Below are 22,239 nucleotides of genomic sequence, written 5' to 3' on the forward strand. Positions count from 1 at the left end.
TAGAGACTAATTGGAAGGTCTAAGATTGTATCCATATTGACCAGATATGGATTCATTGCGCTTTCGATGTCGATTTAGCATTCGATGTAGTGAAGTGTAAATGCAAATCAACGAAGACCACATATGGATCCTCGCTTCTCTGAGTTTCTTGTTCTACGGTGTTTCGCATTCTTCTTACTTAGTATCCCACTTGGTCTGAATTGCATCCACGTTGAATACAAATAGATCCATTGCGTTCTCTTTGATTTGGCATAGAATTTGACCAATTCGGGTGAATTAGTATTCCATGCAATGCACTGCACGCATTAGACTGCATTAAAAATAGCGATTCTCGAGATATATATCGGTTAAGATATATATTAAGAGAATCTCTTCCAATTTAAAATATTTTTAATGACTTTTTTCTTTTAGTTTTGAAAACATATATAAAAAGTATTAGCTTGATTATTCCTTTTCTTCGTCTTGGCGTAGGCAACCTACTAATCCATACTGCATCCGTTATGGGCGTGCCGCGGATATCAGAATCACTCTAGTAAAGGCAACAGAATGTTAATTATTAATTTTTATATTTCAAAATTATATATAAGTACTTATTCAATTCAATTATGTATCGGTTACGGGCATTGCTTTTTGATTGTTCAAAAAAAAAACAAATTTGCATATGGGAAAATGACTGAAATGAATTCAACACTTCAACAATATAAACTAAAACTACGGAAATGAATTTCTCATAAATATTCCATATGCAAAAATTATATAAAAAAAAAGTGATGAATAAAGATTTTGAAAAGCATAAATTGACATAAGCTCTATGTGAATGAAATTGATTATTTTTTAATAAAACAAAGTCATAAATTCAAGATTCTAGATTTTGCAATTATAATGAAATAATACACAATTATTGTATGAAACAACAGATACAAAGTGTTTCGCAGGCATTAATATTCTGTGCCATAATTGCAAAAGTTGATTGTTACATTTTACATAACAACTTCATACATAAAATCGTTCACATCTGTAGCAGACTAGTGAGATTATATCTTTGTTTGATGTTCTCTGAAGAACCTTATAAGGTAACTAGCCATAGTAAAAATCAGATTTAAAAATCTCGATTAAGTGTTTCTAATACTCGTAAAACAAAGTATCTAGCAAATATGTTGTTGAAGTTGCCGAATCAATTTGGAATTCTGATTGTTAATATTGACAAGTTGAAGATGCGAATTGAAAGCAAACGAATGATTATATCATCTGAGGAGGTGTTGAAGTCTTCCAACACCGAATGACACGAGTTTGGAGCATACTTAGCAGAAAATTGGCAAGCACTCGAAGTAAATAATTAAAATATTTCTGCTTTGTTAATATTGATGAGTTTTAGTCATTTGAGTACCGCAAAAGAGAAGATTAAACTTCGTTTGTCAATACTGCTATAACGTAATTTAATTTTATTAATTTTTTTTTTATTTTGAAGTTCAAATAAATTTTAATCAAAGTATAACATGTCATAGAAATCTTGTGTAGGTGCTGATTTATGTTCTCAGAGTCGAAACTTGTTCAGTTGCTTTCCAAAATTTTAGCGAAAAAATTCCATAAATTAAATAAAATTTTGGAAGAATTTCATGCATGAAAGTTGTTTTGTTTATGAATTGCCTTCTGAGTTATTGGTTTAGAAGTATTTCTACTTAGAATTTCATAAATATTTTTTTTTTTTGTATATTAAATAGCTTTTATATTTGCTTGAAGACACAAAAATAGTTTGCGTTAATCGCCTTAACTCGGTATCTGATAAAATTTGAATATTTATTAGGTTTCATCTTATTAGTTAAGTTCTTCCTTGTTTTGCATTTTTAGTTTGATTTTACCGAACTCGATTTTGTTTAAATAATCAATTAAATGGATTTCAATATATTTTATTAGTTGTGATCAAAACCCTTTCAAAATATTTAAATATAGATTTGTCATTTTACTTTTAATTGATGGAGGCGCAGATTTTTTTTGCGATAAAATAAACATAAAATTCAAAAAAATAATTAAGTGAATTAAAATAAAATTAATTATATTTTATACAGCAATTTAATTAATTAAGTAATTTTCATAGAAGTAGTTAATTTATATATTCAAGTTATAAAAAAATTTAGAATCCATAAATTAATTTCGTAATTCAATGCGAAAAACTTGTTGATATTTTAAGGTGTTCTCTTTTTTTTTTTTTTTTTTTTTTTTTTTTTTTTTTTTTTTTTTTTTTTTTTTTTTTAATATTTGTGTGTATCTTTAAAACGCGTAACGTAATTTATAGCACTATGTGACCGGAATAAATTAGTTTTATTAGGCCGAAATAGAAGTTATTTGGACATTGGTCTGCCTATAAGAGGAGAAATAACCAAAGTACATAAAATTGTCACGAAGTAACAACAGATAACAATCACGAAGAATAAACATGAAAAAACATTGTATCGAGAGGATTAAGAACAGCAACTTCCTAGGTCATCACCAACAACGGCCATAAACAGAATATTCAACACCTCATTAAAGTAACAAATAAGCCATATTCTTTTCATATAAAAACATTTTAATTTCGACTTATATGCCAAAGACGATTGTAATCCATGGTTTTAAAATTAGATTGTGACAGTCTTTAATGTTAGATAGCTGTGAATATTTGAGAGAAAGATCGTACATGGAACTTTTAGCGCAAATATTAAAATATATAGAAATGACAAGACAGAAAACCAATGTTTCCAAAACTGGAAACGCCTGGGTACGTTAGTGTTGTAGCAGGAGGTTCTATCTCAATATGTGGAGCAGCGATCGATCCGTTTGCATGAGCGCGGGAAGATGGGATATCTGCTAATGTTAGTAAGGATTTTAATTTTTGTTAGTAAAGTAATTTTTGTAATTATTTTAAGTTCTCTGAGCATTGCAAATTTTGGAATTAGATTTATCCGAGTACATGTTTTGAGTTGAACGCAATGTGTTGAAAGAATGGGTTTGTATCGACCGACGTGGATATGGGCCCGTGAGGATGACGGAGCTGCAGCTTGCTAGCTGGCGATTGAAGTTCAGGTCTTCAAAAGTATAAACAAATTACTTTGTGAAAGTAGGTTGACACCTAAAAAAAATGTAGATGTAAAATCAAGCGTGTTCTAAAGTCCATGAATAACTAAAAGTTTCTTTTACTGCTTATATTTATTCCACTAATAATGTCTGACATCACAAAAATCTATCAATAGAGATTTTCAACCACCTTTAATACCACAATTAACGATATTTTTTTATGGAAAGATAGTAGTACCACTTCCCCTAAAACATATTTTTCATTTTACTGGTTTTTGAATATTTCTTTCAATGTGTTATACTGTGATATAGCAATAAATTTTTGATCAAGAAACATTAATCCGGATTATATCATATTTTCATGGTTTGTTTTTTTTCAAATGTTTTCAAGTGAACCTGCTTTGGGTTTATATTAAACAGAACTCTATTAAATTAGGTTAGGATTGAGTGGGCTGGTAGTAATATAACTATCAACACTACGACTCGGAGATATTTATTGCTCATATTGATTACCACAATGTTTTCTGGCAGTGGTGAGTTAAACTCACTGTTGTTTTCATTTGGTATTGTCTTCACAATTCACAAAAGCCAAAACTATGTTAGTAAACTGGTATTAAAATTGTTTAGAGTATCTTCCAAAAGCCTAAAAAAAGTTCATCGATAAATTTTTGACACCTAAAGCATCATCAACTCCGTGGATTTAATCAATTTTATTCACATTTCCAAAGCTTTTTTATTTTTGAAATCGAAAATTGATTAAATTTCTTACAGTGCTTTATAAATCATAAAAATAAAATGATTTATGATGAAACTTTGGTGCCGAATTCTTTAGTTTGGATTTAAGTGGTTGATAACAGTTAACAAATATTTGTTTTCAATTTTATTTCTTGAAGATTTTCAATTAATTGACATTTTACAAGCAAAATCTTATGCCAACTTGTTGCTCTTGACATATATTTTTTAGTTTAAGTATTTGTATTTCTTCGCAGCTTACAGTAAACTTCCGCATAATTTATTAAATAAAACTGCAGTAAATAAAAATTTGAAATTTCCTAATGAAAATTCTAATACACAAATGTGGAAAATGTTACTGCAAAACCATTAGAAACTTGTATTTAATTTACTTAATTAACTAGTTGCAAAATTTCTTCATTAAATTTTATTACAAAATTGAAATAAATTAAAAATAGCCTAAGATACAAACTGTAAGCATAATAAAAATTTAAAATTTATAAAATTGGATTTAGAAATATTTTTGAAACTAATTTATTACTCACTATATTTTTTATATATCGTACTTGATTCGTTCTATTTTTTGTTTAGTATAAGATACGTAAGAGAATTCATGCTATACCATGTTATACAATTATACTCAATCATATTTATATTATATTATATAGTTCATATTTTTACAAGCATTTACATAAAAGTACATATATTAATTAAGTATTATCATATAATCATATTATCATATAATAATTTATTGAATATAGTAAATAGTATATCACCCGCAGGCATAGTACTGTCATCGAATACCAATTTACCTAAGATATTTAAAAGTTCATTGAATTGTTTCTCTGTTCTCTTCAGACACACCTCATAGCAATGAACCTGACCTATTTAATATTACCAAAAGCTATGAAACTTTTTGAATATGGGTTTTTTGTTAAACGTAAAACTCAATCTGGCGCTAAATATTTTAAAAATGAAACAAAATGCTTGACTCACTAACAGAATTAATTATAGTTCCTTGTGCAGATCATTAATTATGAAGCAGACATTGATTAAAGGCAAATATAATATATGTGCATAAATTGAAAACCATATAGAAAAGTCATGAAACACATTTAAACTTTTATTTTGAAATGTGTTGAAATAAAATTCACAACGTATCATTAAAATGTCATGAAATTTTGACAGTACTTCAACAAAGAATATACTTCTCTGACTTATTTAATTCTCCGTAGATGGCCTCACAACAAAAACTTCATTCATAACAGTAATATTTACTTAACAGTCGAACTTAAACAATATATAAAACAAATTATTATTTAGTATAAAACATTGATATAAAAAAATTTATTTATATATTTAAATAATGATTTAAAACTTTAATCGATTTAATTTTGTTCAGATGCATATTAATAAGAAATATTTAAATATTTAAGTAAATAAAGAAAATTCCAAAAAATTGAGACAAATTCATTAGATTATAAATTATAAATTAAAAACATTAAGTCAAATAAAAAAAACTTAAATACGTAATTGGTTTTTATTGAATTAATGTTCTTTTCTTTTCTTTACAGAAGTTGTATATACTCAGCTTTGTGGTGACAGCATTATTAGCGCTTACAACAGCGCAATATTATGATGATGTCTCCCAGCACCTTGGTTATGATTATCCAAAACCAGTTGTGAAATTCCCACCACCGCCGCCACCACCGCAACCAACTAAAGGATACTCCTATCCAACACCAGTAATTCCATTCCCACCACCAACGAAGCCACAAATCAAATATATACCACCACCAACGCAACCGAAAATAAAATATATACCACCGCCACCGCAACCAACTTTACCACCACCACCTAAGTACATACCACCGCCAGCACCACAACCAACTAAGGGTTATTCTTATCCAGTACCAGAAATTCCATTCCCACCACCAACGCAACCAAAATATGTGCCTCCACCACCACCACCACCACCACCAACAAGGTATATACCACCAGCACCAAAACCAACTCCACCAACACCTAAATATATACCACCTCCAGCACCTCAGCCAACTAAAGGTTATTCCTATCCAGTACCAGAAATTCCATTCCCACCACCAACACAACCGAAATATGTACCACCACCACAACCTATAATACCACCAACTCCAAAGTATATACCACCACCGCCACCAAAACCAACTTTACCACCACCACCTAAGTACATACCACCTCCAGCACCTCAACCTACTAAGGGTTATTCTTATCCAGTACCAGAAATTCCATTCCCTCCTCCAACTAAAAAATATATACCACCACCACCAAAACCAACCCTGCCACCACCACCTAAGTATATACCACCTCCAGCACCTCAACCAACTAAAGGTTATTCCTATCCAGTACCAGAAATTCCATTCCCACCACCAACACAACCAAGATATGTTCCTCCACCACAACCTATAATACCACCAACTCCAAAATATATACCACCACCGCCACCAAAACCAACTTTACCACCACCACCTAAATATATACCACCTCCAGCACCTCAACCTACAAAGGGTTATTCCTATCCAGTACCAGAAATTAAATTCCCACCACCAACGCAACCAAAATATGTGCCTCCACCACCACCACCAACCAGGTATATACCACCAGCACCAAAACCAACTCCACCAACACCTAAATATATACCACCTCCAGCACCTCAGCCAACTAAAGGTTATTCCTATCCAGTACCAGAAATTCCATTCCCACCACCAACACAACCGAAATATGTCCCTCCACCACAACCTATAATACCTCCAACTAAAAAATATATACCACCACCACCGAAACCAACTTTACCTCCTCCTCCTAAGTACATACCACCTCCAGCACCTCAACCTACTAAGGGTTATTCTTATCCCGTACCAGAAATTCCATTCCCACCACCAACACAACCAAGATATGTTCCTCCACCACAACCTATAATACCACCAACTCCAAAATATATACCACCACCGCCACCAAAACCAACTTTACCACCACCACCTAAATATATACCACCTCCAGCACCCCAACCTACCAAGGGTTATTCGTATCCAAAACCAGAAATTCCATTCCCCCCACCACTGCCAAAAGACAGCGGGTACTCATACCCACGACCGGCGATAGGATTTTACTATTAAGCACTTGAATTGTAAATTGTTCGATTTTTGTTTAGCGTTTAGTGATTTTCTTATTAAAGAAAAAGCTACGAGAAAATTTAATTTAAAATTTAGATTTAAAGCTGTACCTGGGCTTGGCCCAATAACGAAAATTAGTCATTGTATATTAAAGAATATGAAAGGCATGAAATTACGAAAAGCTGTATTTAATGTTAATTTATCTGTTTTGTGTTCTAATATTTTTAATTAAGCCGAAATACTCATACTTTTTATTTAATAATTTTTATTATTTTATTTGACAAAGTGTTAAATTTTTTACGAAATATTTATAAACAAATAAAAAAAAATATAAAAAAAAATATTGCTAATTAATTTATTAAATCGACTTTGAAATGCGTAAGTGCTAATTTGTTTCTTCCAGAACTTATTTCTAGATCATATATTACTTGTAGCAACGGCTCGGATTCTGAATGGAATGGGTTAGTATGAAAACGAGTACAATATCATGGAAAATAAAAGGAAGGAATAAATGCTAATATTCTTAGCTAACTACTTTTCCACCTACAAGAGAAACACCAAAATTTATTTAATTACAGTGGACGTCCAATATAACGAATTTTATGTTGCACCCCTTGTTCGTTATATCGAAAAATTCGTAATATCGAATGTTGTACATTTACCTACCAATATGGTTATTTTTAGGAGACTTCATATATTTGAGTTCATAAATTAACTTATAAACACGTACGAGTATATATTTATTTAAAAGTATTTTTTATTCGGTTGTTACAAAAATTATTTATAAGAAAGGACGCATTCAATCATAGTGTAGAGTAAAAAAAATCATTAATTTTTGTTGGTTTTTTACTACACTCAAGACTTTTCTGAACAGCTTTTTCTTGTAGTTCTCTTAGTACAGCTAATTTTGAAGTTTCATTATTGTTAATCGCCCACTTTATGCATTTTTCGAAATGATTTATGGCATCTTTATGTTTAATAATTTCTAAATTATTTTCTTCTATATTTTCGTCATCAGATCCATCATCCTCGTCCGAGACATCGATGGTATTATCAGCATTATTCCATTTATTAACTTCGTATGTACTAATGTCACACTAACAATCAAATTGAAAATATAATATAGGATATTTAAGCATAACAACAGATCAGTGGCGCCTGCATATATGCATTTTGCCATACATATATAGGCATTTTTCTCAGAAAAAAAAAAAAACGGACAATTACATGCATATTCTAAGCTGAATAATGCTAGTTTTATAGTAAAATTATATTCAAAAGCATAATTTGTATAAAACAAAAACGAATAAGAAACAAAAAATTTTTTGTTCGTAATATGGAGCAGAATTTTTTTTTTCGTTCGTTATATAGAACAATCAATGTAAATATTTTGGGTGTTCGTTATATCGAAAATTCGTAATATAGAGCGTTCGTTATACTGGACGACCACTGTATTTTAAAAAAATTCTGAAGATTGAAGATTCAATTATCGGGTAAAGGTATACACAGTATTTAAAATACAACAGCGCTATATACTCGTTTTTATTCATTTCTTTCAATATATGTACATGTAGTCCATATTTAACATTATTTGGTGGTATATAATATATAATTTTTTTTACATGTATAGTATAAATATTAAATAAATAAAGAAGTTCTTAACATCATTTACTTCAGTACTGAAAATGTTTATAAATTTCCAGATTTAAAATAGTTGATATCAATTCCAGAGAGAACCTATCTGAAATACATACATCCAGAAATCCCAGCTAACATTAGTAAAAACTGGTACATTAATACAAAGAAATGTCTCGTTATGCTTAAAAATCGCTATAGAAAACCCGTCTTTTAAAATTTTTAGAACTAAAAATAAAATACAGCCAGCTAATTGCACTAAAAAAAATATCTACAGAAAAACTTTAAATAAATTTTTTTAAAATTAAACTTAAAACAATGTTAGTTAGTTTTACTAAAAACATAGAAAACAATTATATAGAAAAAACTTGTCTAGAGAGAACTTTAGATAAACATTATCAATGCTAAAAAAGGATGGAATGCTATAATATAAAACAAATAAAACAAGTGCTCATTGATATTTAGGCTTGGAAATAGTTTTTCAATTACATTAATATTTGTTAGCTATAGATTTAAGATATATTTTTATAGAGGATCATCAATTTTTATAGACTATTAAAGTTTAAACTAAAATTTATCCTCTTCATAAAAGAATATAATACAATATATAATTTTAACATTATTTAACTGTAGTGGTGTAGTAACTAATAATTGCAATAACTATTACTTTAATTAGTTTTTATTAAATCCTGTGAAATGAAGTCGAAACTTACGGGATTTATTAAAAACTACGTATTTGTAATTATTTATAATAGGTACTAAATATCAAGGAATCTAAAAGTACTATGTCTAACTCACCAACGCATATAGTTCCCAATAGACGGCCTTAGTTCAAAGTCCTGTTTGCTTTCAAATGGTCTATATGTGTTAGGTTTCTCTCGAAGCTGAACGAGTTTCTATTGACGCACTCAGTAGTAGATGCAGATATAAACTGAAAATATATTTGTGAAATTAATACAAATAGATATTATTAAATTGACTGGTAAATAATAAAGATAGTTATGTACATATACGGCACAAGAATGTCATTTTTATTTATACTATTTTCAATATGATCATTGCAAATAGATGAGTTAAAATAGTTTTTAAGGATTTAATTACAACAATATATACAATCACTAAATTAGTACCAAAAATCACTTCGTATGTTAATTATGTTATATTTGACAAGTGGTCTTTGTCGATAGAAAGAAATAAAATAAAGGTAAAGGAATACAAAACACTTATATATACATAATATTTGCAATATTGTAAAATAGATTATTATTAGGAAAAGGGATAGTACACTGTGAATCTAAAAGATTTATTGTGCCCCTTAGTCGAATTAAAAGTTATCTCCAAGTCCGATATTTTTAATGAAAGACAGTCTTGAGCCTATCTTTCTTAGCCTTCAGTTAAAGGTTTTAATATATTTTTTTCGTAAATGACTTGACCGTGTTATACATACTTGCATATATAATAGGATATTTCATAAGCCCATTTACTGTTGTACTGAAAATCACAATAAACAGTTGTTTTATATAACTTGGCAAAATTTATGTTATTGCTATAAACGTATTCACGAACATTCGCTCCAAAAAGCTTACAAGGATTAAGAGACATAAGGCTTATAAGGGTTATAAGCTTATAAGGGATATAGTGCTTATAAAGGTTATAGTGCTTATGAGGGTTATACGGTTTATAAGGAATATAAAGCTTGTAAGGCTTATATGGGTTATAAAGCTTATTAGGCTATTATGGGTTACAAAGGATATAAGAATTTATACTCATAGAGAGAGTATGTACAGGGTTATTAAGTTTAAGCTAAGTCACTGTCAGTGAAGATTATCACTTGAAAGAAAAATCTATGAAAGAAAAGAATTTCTACCTAAATTTCTACTCACACTTCGCATCTTTTTTAGACTTTACAAGGTTAAGTTTTGATAAAGCTAAACCGAACTTTCTTCGCCATGTTTATAAAATTTATTAAAATATATAAAGGAACATATTCACAATAAATATTTTATATTTTAAAAAACGGCTATACCCATAACTATTTTTAACTTTCCGTAGTAATAAATTAGGCTTAAACAAAATATCATTGAAGAAGAATCTTTAAATAGTGTTTGAAGCCGCACTAAAGCTAATTTTTTAAGTAAGGCTTACATAAAGATCTAAAAATCTGTAGTATATTTTTAAGCTGAGTAATTTTTTTTATTTCAATCTTTAATTTCGCCGAAAATCAAACCACTTAAAAAAAGATATCTTATAAAAATTGTAGTAGTCACAAAATCTAAACTGCCTTATATATTAAAAAATTTTTTATTGAAATAATTTAACAATATTAAGAACAATGTATATTCGGTCACATATATAATTTTATTAAAAATAAGTCTTTTTAATATTGCTTCAACTGACAATCAAGTATTTTCCAACCTGAATAATTATTTTCCAGGTTTAATTGTTATAGTCTGAAAATTAAATTAAATCAGACCCCGGATAATAAAATTAATAGATGTTTCCAAAGACTGCCGCTTATGAATATTTGGAGTTATCTGAAACAGGTTTATCTGTCCTATCCTCATCTTCCAGGAAAGTATTGGGGGTCCTATGGTTCTGAAACAGCTGGCTTGCGTTAAGGTTCACTTAAATAGATTATTTGCATCATTTCTTAGATTGAAATTTTCTCTATATCACAGTTTTTATCCACTTTATTTTTTTAATTGAAATAATTAAGTAATGCAAGTATTAATATAAGATTATTTATTTATTACAAATATCAATTTGCTATATTAAAATGATATAGATAATTTTTTTCAGTTATATTTTATAGCAGTTAATTTTTAAAATTTGTGACCACGAACTGAATGGCTTCGAAAGTTTAAAATCAAAGAGATGAAGATCACGAAATTCATTAGCGTTGTTATTCTGAACAGGAATATATGATATTATTTTTCAAAAAACTATTAATCATAATTTAATACTAAAACCAAAAAGGATAAGGAAATGACGGCGCTTAAAGTTATAGCTTATATACTATTGAAAAGACATATTTCAATAGTATTATCAGATTCTTTAATAATAGTCAGGCGGGCATTAAAGGTTTACACTCACCATATATTAAATCTAAAGCAATCCTATCCTATGCCATGTGTCCTAATGATATCAACAAACATAACAACGTATCCATCATCTCTATATTAGAACATAGTGACTACAATGCCTGTATAGGAGATGAGGTTACATGGAAAAATAATCGATTCAAAAAAATGAATAACGATAAATATGGTAATGAATAGTAAATATTAAATAATAACGTTAAAAGTATCTCTTGAAAAAGGAATAAACGTTCTTTAAAAAAACCACTAAAAATTGGAACACCTTTAAAATAAGAGCCCTGGGATAACGCAACAGACCCATAGACGATCTGCTTGGAGTTTGTCACGGAGTTATTCTTAGACATGACCTAACCGAAAAGCAACACAGCACAGCAAAATGTCAAATAAATTAAAGACCATCATTGGATGGTCTCCATCATTGTGGATATAACTCCATATTTTTATTATGTAAAGTTTTACAAATCAACAGTCAAATACTAAGGTCCGAGCGGTGTTTATAAATTATATTCAAATGCATCCTCAAAATGCTTTAGTTGTTATTGTTTTGGGAACAGGGATATTATTTGGTCCTACTTGTACGATAATGAGGAGAATCGCAATGTCACAGTCAGTGAAACCTACAGGAAAGTGACTCACTGAAAAAAATTTTTTATTTCATAAAAATTGATAAACACGCTATGTTCAGATTATCAGATTAATCAACGAATTATTAAAGCAAATCTACGATTGTTATACTATTTCCAAAAATGGACTTGGCTTCGGGATCGTGTGAATTTTTAGCCAGTAGCGAGTTTTCCGTAGAATTATTTTAAGTTATTCATCTGTCTCTAAAAGTTAGCAAGGATTTCATTCTTTGGAGGATATATGGATTTAGGTCTTACGATTAAGGCCTTAAGTGATTGGAAACACTTTTCGATATTAATGCTATAAAAATATATATTTAATATAAAAAAACTTATGTCCTTTCTTCCAATTTATGTTTCTTTTTTAAATCATTTTGAAAACATATTCTACTTAGAATAACACTTTATATGTTTGCATAAAGTTATCAAAAATTACAATTATACTAAGAACTGATTATTTTTAAGTCTAAAATCGTATCAATTATATAGTTTACTATCCCTAGTGATTTTATATATGGTTTTTTTTCCGAGGTTGCATAATTGCTATATCAGGAATCCTTTTCAATTCCTAAAATCCTTCAAGCTTCAAAAAAGTCTATTCAAGAGTATTAAGATCTCAATTCAAACTTAATTTATTCAACGAAGTTTTTAATTAAAGTCACTTTACAGTAGGTTAAGCAAAATGATCTTTAAAATTCAATCAGTTTTGCATAAATGCAGCTTTAAAACACTTTAAACTGGGTTAAATTAATCATGTGGCAATATTTTTTCCTCTCTCTATTAACCTTTTCGATATGTGAAGAGTTTTATTCACATATCGAGTTCAATTTAATTTTTAAATTAATAAAATTAATAAAGTGACAAGTGTGCTGAATAACTTATGCCAGCGGAAGTACGAGTGCCAATGAATTCGAATAAGTTTCCATTCGAGGATTTTGAATTTCAAAGTTCAACGATTAAAGTGGGAGAAAATCCTTTTTTGTTTTTATTTTTTTTATTTTTATTTTTTGTTGTTCGATTTAAAAAACATGTTTTTAATTTTGAAATACTGCAAATCAAGCTTCCTATTTGACTTGATTCAGAGCTTTGTTGTTGGTTTAATATCTGTGGCGACGGTATACACGACGACGGTTGGTTCTGTAACGATAACCATCGGCGGAGGAGTAGCTATGAGCTGGTGCTGGTTCGGAGGCAGCAGCAGAGTAGCTTTCAGCTGGGGCAGATGAGTAGGAGACAGCAGGAGCTGGTGCGGCGTATGATTGAACAGAGTATGAAGCAGCTGGAGCAGGAGCAAAAGATACAGCTGGAGCTGAGGCAGCTGGTGCAGGAGCAAAAGATACAGCTGGAGCGGAAGCGGCTGGAGCAGAGTATGATTGGTATGATGGTGCGGCTTCATATTGTGGTGCTGGAGCAGAAGCTGCTGGTGGCAAGTATTCGCTTGATGGTGCTGAGGCGGCGCCTTGGTGTGGTGGCAAATAATCGTTGGATGGCAAGTGGCTTACGTCACGACGGTGGCGGCGGTATACAACACGACGGTGGGTCTTGTAACGGTAACCATCATTAGCAGAGAATGAGTGAGCTGGTTCAGGTTCAGAAGCAGCAGCGGTGTAGCTAACAGCTGGAGCAGAAGCGGCGGCTTGGTAAGATGGAGCTGGGGCAGAGTAGCTGACTGGTGCAGGTGCTGAATAACTTACAGCTGGTGCAGAAGCAGCAGCTTGGTAAGATGGAGCTGGGGCAGAGTAGCTGACTGGAGCAGGTGCTGGTGCGGAGTAGCTGACAGCTGGAGCAGAAGCGGCGGCTTGGTAAGATGGAGCTGGTGCAGAGTAGCTAACTGGTGCTGGTGCTGAGTAGCTTACAGCTGGTGCAGAAGCGGCGGCTTGATAAGATGGAGCTGGTGCGGAGTAGCTAACTGGTGCGGGTGCTGGTGCTGAGTAGCTTACAGCTGGTGCAGAGGCGGCGGCATGATAAGCTGGAGCTGGTGCGGGTGCTGAGTACGATGGCTCAGGTGCTGAAGCAGCAGGTGGCAAGTATTGATTTGATGGCAAATGACTGACATCAGCGCTTACAGCTGCAATAACAGCACAGATCAGCAAGAAGAATTTCTAAAATGCAAAATTTGTGATTAGTTAAGATGTAATCCTTTTGTGCTGTACTTTTAGTTAGACCAACCATTTTTTTAGTTGTTGTCTCCTATTAGATGAAGAGCCAAAACAGGAATGATACTTTTCTCGAATAGTGCAAGCGTTTTTATATGATTTTAACCAATTTTGCGAAATATTTGCATTATGTATTAATTTAATTGGAAATTTATGATAATATTTTTTTTGCAACCGAAAAGAACAACAATTTTAATATAGTAAGCCGGTTTCGTCACTATCGTGGTTTCGTCTCTTAAGCTCTACACTTTTTTTATTTATTATTTCATTGAAAGTTGTTTCTATTCTTCTTGAGCATCTTCAGTCACACTTTTAGCAACAAAATCGATAAAAAATTGGCTTGACTTAGATTTCAAGTTTAATTCCATAAGCTCACCATATTTTGGCTCATTGCATTATTAAAGGATTGCAAAAAATTAACTCATTAATGGGCAATTTATGCTGTTTTCAATGACTGCTAATTGATAATTAAATAAGTTTTATTTGCACTCATAAATATCTTTTTCTGTTTAAAGCAAAGTGATTGAAATAACTTTATTCTGACAATTATTCGAAAGACAAGAAAGAAATTTGTAGAGTTGCATGATAATGAAGAGAAATAGTGCCTTCGTACTCATTAGTTAGACAACATCATTTGCTAAAAGTATCTGATTTTTTTATTAAAATGGGCTAAATGGTCAATAGACAAATTGATTAATTAGCTCATTTTAAAAATAAAATTATTAAAAAATTATTGGCCGTTAAAACAGTAATTTATTAGGAGTATCTGATATAACACTCATTTCTGTAATAATTTAATAACTATAGTTATAAAAAACGATTTATAACATATTTCACATTAGCAGAATACTACTTCTATTGAGAAACCTTTCCTTCCTATGGAACAGGGAAATACTTATAAAAAGAAAACTTGCATTTTTACCACTATCGAACCAAAATTTTATCAAACTTGAACCCTGTCCTTGCAATCAAATTGTATTTAGTCATTGGGTCTTTGAATAGGAAATAAGTTGTCCTATAATCACTAAGAAGCTTTAGAAGAATAAGAAGCTTTAAAAAGAAAGGAACTTCGAATACAAAATACCAGTGGTTTTATTTTACATATTTAAAATGATAACTCTTTAATTTTAGTATTTTTGTGAAAAATTATACATTCTCTATTTTATTTACTTTATAATTTTGCAACCATAAAGATAACATTTTTTAATACTAAAGGTTGCACTCAAAAATGAGCACAAATCAACTTCTTGTGAAACAAGCTCTGGTAGTAGGGACTTAGTGACGACGGTAGACAACACGACGGTGGGTCTTGTAACGGTAACCATCATCAGCAAGAACATGAGCTGGGGCAGCTTCTACTGGAGCAGATTCTTGCACAGCGGCGTATTGAACTGGAGCAGATTCTTGTACAGCGGTATATTGAACTGGTGCAGATTGTTGTACAGCAACAGCTTGAACTGGAGCAGATTCTTGTACTGGTGGCAAGTATTCGTTGGATGGCAAGTGGCTGACATCACGACGGTGGCGACGGTATACAACACGACGGTGGGTCTTGTAACGGTAACCATCATCAGCAAGTTCATGAGCTGGAGCAACTTCAACTGGAGCTGGGGCAGCTACTTGAACTGGAGCAGAGTATTGTACTGGGGCTGGAGCTGGTTCATAAGCTACTGGAGCAGATTCTTGGATGTCATTTGATACATATTGTACAGCTGGAGCTTCTTGTACTGGTGGCAAGTATTCGTTGGATGGCAAGTGGCTGACATCACGACGGTGACGACGGTATACAACACGACGGTGGGTCTTGTAACGGTAACCATCATTAGCAAGTTCATGAGCTGGAGCAGCTTCTACTTCAACTGGAGCTGGGGCTGGGGCAACATATTGAACTTGAGGAGCTTCATAACGTACTGGAGCTGGGGCAGGGGCAGCTACTTGAACTGGTGCTGGAGCAGCTACTTGAACTGGAGCTGGGGCAGCTACTTGAACGGGTTCGTAGTGGTATTCAGTGGCAGCAACTTGAACTGGAGCAGATTCTTGTACTGGTGGCAAGTATTCGTTGGATGGTAAATGGCTGACATCACGACGGTGGCGACGGTATACAACGCGACGGTGAGTCTTGTAACGGTAACCATCATCAGCGAGAACATGAGCTGGAGCAGCTTCAACTGGAGCTGGGGCAGAAACTTGTACTTGAACTGGAGCAGGTGCTGGAGCAGAGTATTGTACTGGAGCTGGAGCTGGGGCAGCAACTTGTACTTGAACTGGAGCTGGTGCTACACGGACTGGAGCTTCTTGTACAGGTGGCAAGTATTCGTTGGTTGGTGCAGCTACTGGAGCGGATTGTTGTACTGGTGGCAAGTATTCGTTGGATGGTAAATGGCTGACATCACGACGGTGGCGACGGTATACAACGCGACGGTGAGTCTTGTAACGGTAACCATCATCAGCGAGAACATGAGCTGGGGCAGCTTCAACTGGAGCCGGGGCAGAAACTTGTACTTGAACTGGAGCAGGTGCTGGGGCAGTGTATTGTACTGGAGCTGGAGCTGGGGCAGCAACTTGTACTTGAACTGGAGCTGGTGCTACACGGACTGGAGCTTCTTGTACAGGTGGCAAGTATTCGTTGGTTGGTGCAGCTACTGGAGCGGATTGTTGCACTGGTGGCAAGTATTCGTTGGATGGTAAATGGCTGACATCACGACGGTGGCGACGATATACAACGCGACGGTGAGTCTTGTAACGGTAACCATCATCAGCGAGAACATGAGCTGGAGCAGCTTCAACTGGAGCTGGGGCAGCAACTTGAACTGGAGCAGCGTATTGTACTGGAGCTGGGGCTGGAGCTGGAGCAGCAACTTGCACTTGAACTGGAGCTGGAGCTGGTGCAACACGGACTGGAGCTTCTTGTACAGGTGGTAAGTATTCGTTAGTTGGTGCAGCTACTGGAGCAGCTTCTCTTACTGGGGGTAAGTACTCATTGGACAAATGACTGACATCGGCAGCAACTACTGCGATCACGGCGAATGCGATCAATAACAGTTTCTACATTTTAAACAAAACAAGAATAAGAATTTTTATTATTTTTTTACTTTTAATATATAAATTGTTTTAATTGAATTCACTGTTCTTGTATATGATATCACATTTATGATCCTTAAGATCATGTAAAAACTATGCGTACCATTTTTATGCTTTAGCCACTACCACTGTGTTCACTGTAGATTAACCAAAACTATAATGATTTATCCAGAGAATTTTCTGGTATTTATATCAGCGTTCTTGGCTTTTCTGTTACAAGCGCGTTTTGCCAAAAACCGTGCTCAGATGTAAATTTGCGTGGATCGTAAATTAGAGGCGAATCAACAGAAAACAGAACAACTCGTATAACTTCTCTCAAAATCTGTTTTGCCTACACATTCGCACTCGCACAAATAGGCAGATTAACGATCAGGCTACTTTACAAAAAAAAAAAAAACGCGTCTTCGCATTTATGTAAATTCGACGCACATTTGAAATTAAAATGTAAATTAAGAATCTTTTATCTTTCAATTATTCAAAATGAATGAATGACCGCCGATAGAGCGCAAAGCCTTAGAGTTTTGTTGACATTATAATTTAAGCATAGCTTTTTTTTATAGGCTACTAATGCCGCTTACTAATTTTAATTTATTCTTTAAATGTATTTTTAAGAAGTTCTTAATTTAAGTTATACATATTAAATGTTGTTAGTTTATTGAAAGTTATAGAAATTAATTTAAAATAAATAAAATATGTTGTGCCTTCCTTCGAAGTCCTTAATTATCTTTTGTAACTTTCCGTAAGCTGCTTTTATTTTTGAATCTGTAGTTAATTTTTTTAAAAGATTACTTAGAGTTCGAAAAAACTATTAAAATATGGCAGGAAAATAAAAGTGTTATATACCTACATATATACATAAATTGTTGGTTGTATTTTGAAATCTATTTCGATATCTATATATATATATCTATTATATCTATTATATATATATATATATATAATAAAAAAATTTACTTGCTATATGTTCGTAACAGATGTTGTTATTAACATCGAATCGTATGATATTTATGGTACATAATCTTCATAACATAAGTATTACATACTTACTATAATTAAAGTGACCACAATATAAACTAACTGAATACGAACAAGATTTTTTTTAAAACCGCTAAAGGACCTTAGTATAGATCCGGTCAAAAAATACATAAGGGACAGAGCTCTGAAGCCATATGCGAAAACCGACAGGCTGCCCTACTTAGCTTTGTCTAATCTCAAAGTAATCGCTAACCGCACGTGGCGGTACGCAGATCTTAGATCAATCATTGAATAATCACGAAGATTATGAGGAATACTCAAATTAGTCAGTGAGATGGGTGGAACTCTGTAGAAACCCCCAGCCATCATAGAGTAAAAGTGGCCAGATGCACTAACTTGGAAAAGGCTCAACATGAGATAAGATGATATTTATAATGCGTAGTCTCTATATAAAGGTACCGAATATCCTTTCTAACATTTTCATTTAGAATTCAATATTTAAGATAGCTACTACATCATACAAGATATTCGTTAATATAAAATTTTCATCTAAACTGTTGAAGCGATGTTTACGATAGCATGTAATATCTATATAAAATGTTTTTTTTCTTATTTATAGTCAAAAAAAATGTTAATTTTTAATTTCTTAATTGTTAAATTTACCTGCGGGATAATTACAGCACACAATTTCCATATAAAGACAGGATATATAATTTATAAACTATTTATTTTGGGTCAATATTTAAGGCACCCACCATAAAACAATATATTTAAAATTTATTTTTCTGGAAGCTGGTACATCAAATATGGACTATTCCTATCTGCTAGTATTGGTATAGGAAAAACTTTTTATTTTGTGGGCGGCCAGAAATAATGATTTTAAATTGTAGATAAATCTTTTAGTAACAAATGAATTGACAAAACGGACGAACGGAGAAGCACTTAACAGAGTGCGGTTTAAAAGAATCGTTGCGGCCCTATGCCCCTTTAGGGGAAACAGACACAAAGAAAAAGAAAACACAATTGTAATTTAAAATTAAATCTTATTTTCTACTGCAATATAATTAATTTAAATTGTGCAAAAAATCTGAACTGTTGTTGTAGAGAATCATAAGGATAAGCTTATCTGGTTCCAAGCTTTTCTATCATTCTCATTCCATGTCTTTATTACTAACCAATCTAATCGATGTCTTAAAGAATAGTTACTTTATAAAATTCAAAATTTCAATGTAGAGTTATAAAAACTTTCTTATTAAAAAATTTGTAAGACGTAGTAACGCAGGTGGAGTACAGCTAGTATAATATATATACTTATTTGAAATAATGATAAATGACCCCGTATTTAAAGCAAAATGTTCCTTAATTACTTTTGTTTTTAAGTCGTGATGATAACTTATTATTTATAAACATTAGTTGCCCTAAGAATTGTTACGTGTCAGGTGATACTTTTAATAGAATGAATGACAATTTGACAATTTTTACTACTATCATATTTAGTATATTTTATAAATTGAACGCGATTTGTCATTTAAAGTTTACTTTAAAATTATAACTCGGCAAAAAATTAGAGTGAATTATTTTTCAATATAAATCATCAAGATGGTGGTGCTACAAAAGATTGCCAAACTGAATACTTCTAGAAAAAAATTTCCTAAACTAGAGGCTTATAGTAAAATGCAATATATAGAATTAATGTTAGAATATTCATTTTCTGTGGCTTTTACCTTTATAAACTAGACGCTTCTATCCTTAGAGCAAGACGGATAACTGCCCTAGGATATAAGCCTTTTGGAGAACAACAATTTTTATTTGCTTTTTGCTTTGTATATTTTTATTAATAAAAAAAAAATTGGCAATACTCGAAACATCGTTGTATGGTTAGCCAAATTTCAATAAATTAAATAAATTTTTGTTCTTGTCCTTTCTTTGATATTCAAATCCGTCTAACTTTTAAAAAAAATTTCTTTTAGTAATAATAAAGAAGGGTGTTAAAGTCAAGAAAGTATGTTTTCTTTGTCAATGTTGGCGTAGTTTGTTCAGTTACCCACGGGCTTCAAAATTCTCAAAACGGTCTAACAAATATTTCTACAGTACTTCAGTAATCTTGTGGAATATTTAAGTTTACATGTATAGTAGATGGAAATTTAATAATATATATAAATTAAACTACTTAGTCCTTAGTAATAATATGTTTGTATATAGAAATGTTATAAAGTCCATTGGCACTACCTGCAGTTTCTGTCCAGGAGTCAGATATGAATAGTCTTTGTAAGAAATTAAGATTTTATTTTTATGACTTTTAATACTAACTTTAGGTTTTATTGAGAAGTCAGTTCTTAATTGTGTGTACACGTAACTACAGCAATACTTACGTGTATATGTACAGTTAGTGCCTTTTCTTAATGACGAATCATATTTTTCACATTAATTTGGAGGTATATATGCTATATATTGGAAAGAATTAAGAAGAATTTAGATAACTTAAATGGAAGATGAAATGCGAAAAACAAAATATCGTAATACTTTTACCTGTACGCATCTTTTTCAAATCTTCCAAACAGATACAATATATGTATGTATATAAATTTCGTAAATTAGCTTGTGACATTCTTATTAAGTAATTTAATTTTTCTCACCAGCAAAATGTATGTCACAGAGTATTAGACATAGCTTTAATTTGTATAAAAGTTTAACATTCATATTAATTATTGCTTATTTAACAGCCAGATTTCTTTAACAAATGAAAATAAATTATATACTCATACTGCAATTCGAGACTGTAATTCGTAGTTTTCAAACGGAATGCATGGCGTATACGGAATATTTAAGCTAGACCATGGCTTACATACAATATTTTGGATTATTTTGGATTTGATTTGCTTTCAAATCATTATTGGATGAAATAATATAGCTTAACAGGATATTTACATGTTAAATATTGTAACAAAGTCAATAAAAATGTACAGAAATAGTAACTGAAATTCGGGCTTAGATAAACTTAAATTTCTAGGTACTAAGGTGCATACATATTAGTTCCCGTACTTCCTATGAAGAGCAAAGGAATAAATTTTTCTATTCCATTCTATTCGATGCAATACTCTTCATTTCTCCCCAGGTCTTTCCAGTCTTAGCAGCTGTAAGCGCAAGTTGCTTGCACCATGTATGAACCGGCCGTTCTCTTCGTTGGTTTCCCTGCGTATTTTAGTCTATGGCCATACGGGTAATATCATCTTGAGGCCTCCGTAGTGTATGCCATAACCAGCTCCACTTACGCAAGCATTTCTCAAGAAGAACTATTTTCTGATTTGCGGTTGTTATTTGTTTTAATTTGCTCCAAAAAATACGACGCAGGCATCGATTGGACTTTCAGTTTTTGTATATCTTTTGATCTCATATATCTCCCTTAATTACTAAAATGAGATTTCCACATCGTTCTGGAAATCTATTTCATTCAATCCGAAAAGTTGGTTTTATTGGGTTAAACTGACTGGCATATAAATATATTATTAAAAGATATAATATTACACATATAATCTATTTAAATAATTGATTACACAAGTAAAAAATAGTTAGAATTTAATAGAAAAAACTATATTATTTCCTAATATTTTTACTAATTATTATGCATATTTTTTTTCAATTATGCCCTTGTTAAAAAATCAATTATTGCGTGATTTATGAGATTATTTAATTAACACTTTCAGTCAATAAAACGCCTAGATAATTGCGGCAATGA

The 22,239-nt window shown here is 31.9% G+C and overlaps 3 protein-coding genes across 3 annotated transcripts; 1 reads left to right on the top strand and 2 right to left on the bottom strand.

Annotated features, from left to right (window-relative positions):
- The first annotated feature begins 2,710 nt into the window (after window positions 1-2,710).
- LOC119678855 (extensin-1-like) lies at window positions 2,711-7,169 on the top strand. The gene is made up of 2 exons (XM_038090937.1): window positions 2,711-2,755; window positions 5,358-7,169. The coding sequence occupies exons 1-2, from the start codon at window positions 2,711-2,713 to the stop codon at window positions 6,936-6,938; spliced, it is 1,626 nt and encodes a 541-aa protein (XP_037946865.1). The 3' UTR covers window positions 6,939-7,169.
- A 569-nt stretch (window positions 7,170-7,738) lies between these two features.
- Window positions 7,739-14,838, bottom strand: LOC119678865 (skin secretory protein xP2-like). The gene is made up of 3 exons (XM_038090947.1): window positions 14,824-14,838; window positions 13,413-14,393; window positions 7,739-8,032 (listed from the first exon to the last, which is right to left on the bottom strand). The coding sequence occupies exons 1-3, from the start codon at window positions 14,836-14,838 to the stop codon at window positions 7,739-7,741; spliced, it is 1,290 nt and encodes a 429-aa protein (XP_037946875.1).
- An 818-nt stretch (window positions 14,839-15,656) lies between these two features.
- Window positions 15,657-18,080, bottom strand: LOC119673202 (skin secretory protein xP2). The gene is made up of 2 exons (XM_038084438.1): window positions 17,632-18,080; window positions 15,657-17,492 (listed from the first exon to the last, which is right to left on the bottom strand). Exons 1-2 carry the CDS (start codon window positions 17,632-17,634, stop codon window positions 15,723-15,725), a joined length of 1,773 nt encoding a protein of 590 aa, XP_037940366.1. The 5' UTR covers window positions 17,635-18,080; the 3' UTR covers window positions 15,657-15,722.
- Between the last annotated feature and the right edge of the window lie 4,159 nt (window positions 18,081-22,239).

Source organism: Teleopsis dalmanni, chromosome 1 (assembly GCF_002237135.1).
Source record: "Teleopsis dalmanni isolate 2A chromosome 1, ASM223713v2, whole genome shotgun sequence".
NCBI lineage: Eukaryota > Metazoa > Arthropoda > Insecta > Diptera > Diopsidae > Teleopsis > Teleopsis dalmanni.

What these genes read in the sequence shown, in the direction of transcription:
- LOC119678855 (XM_038090937.1), top strand. Translation starts at nt 2,711, where the DNA reads ATGACAAGACAGAAAACCAATGTTTCCAAAACTGGAAACGCCTGG. An exon ending in CCAAAACTGGAAACGCCTGG is followed by an intron (nt 2,756 to 5,357) that starts GTACGTTAGTGT and finishes TTTTCTTTACAG; the next exon opens with AAGTTGTATATACTCAGCTT.
- LOC119678865 (XM_038090947.1), bottom strand. An exon ending in ACAGAACCAACCGTCGTCGT is followed by an intron (nt 8,033 to 13,412) that starts GTATACCGTCGC and finishes TTTGATTGTTAG; the next exon opens with TGTGACATTAGTACATACGA.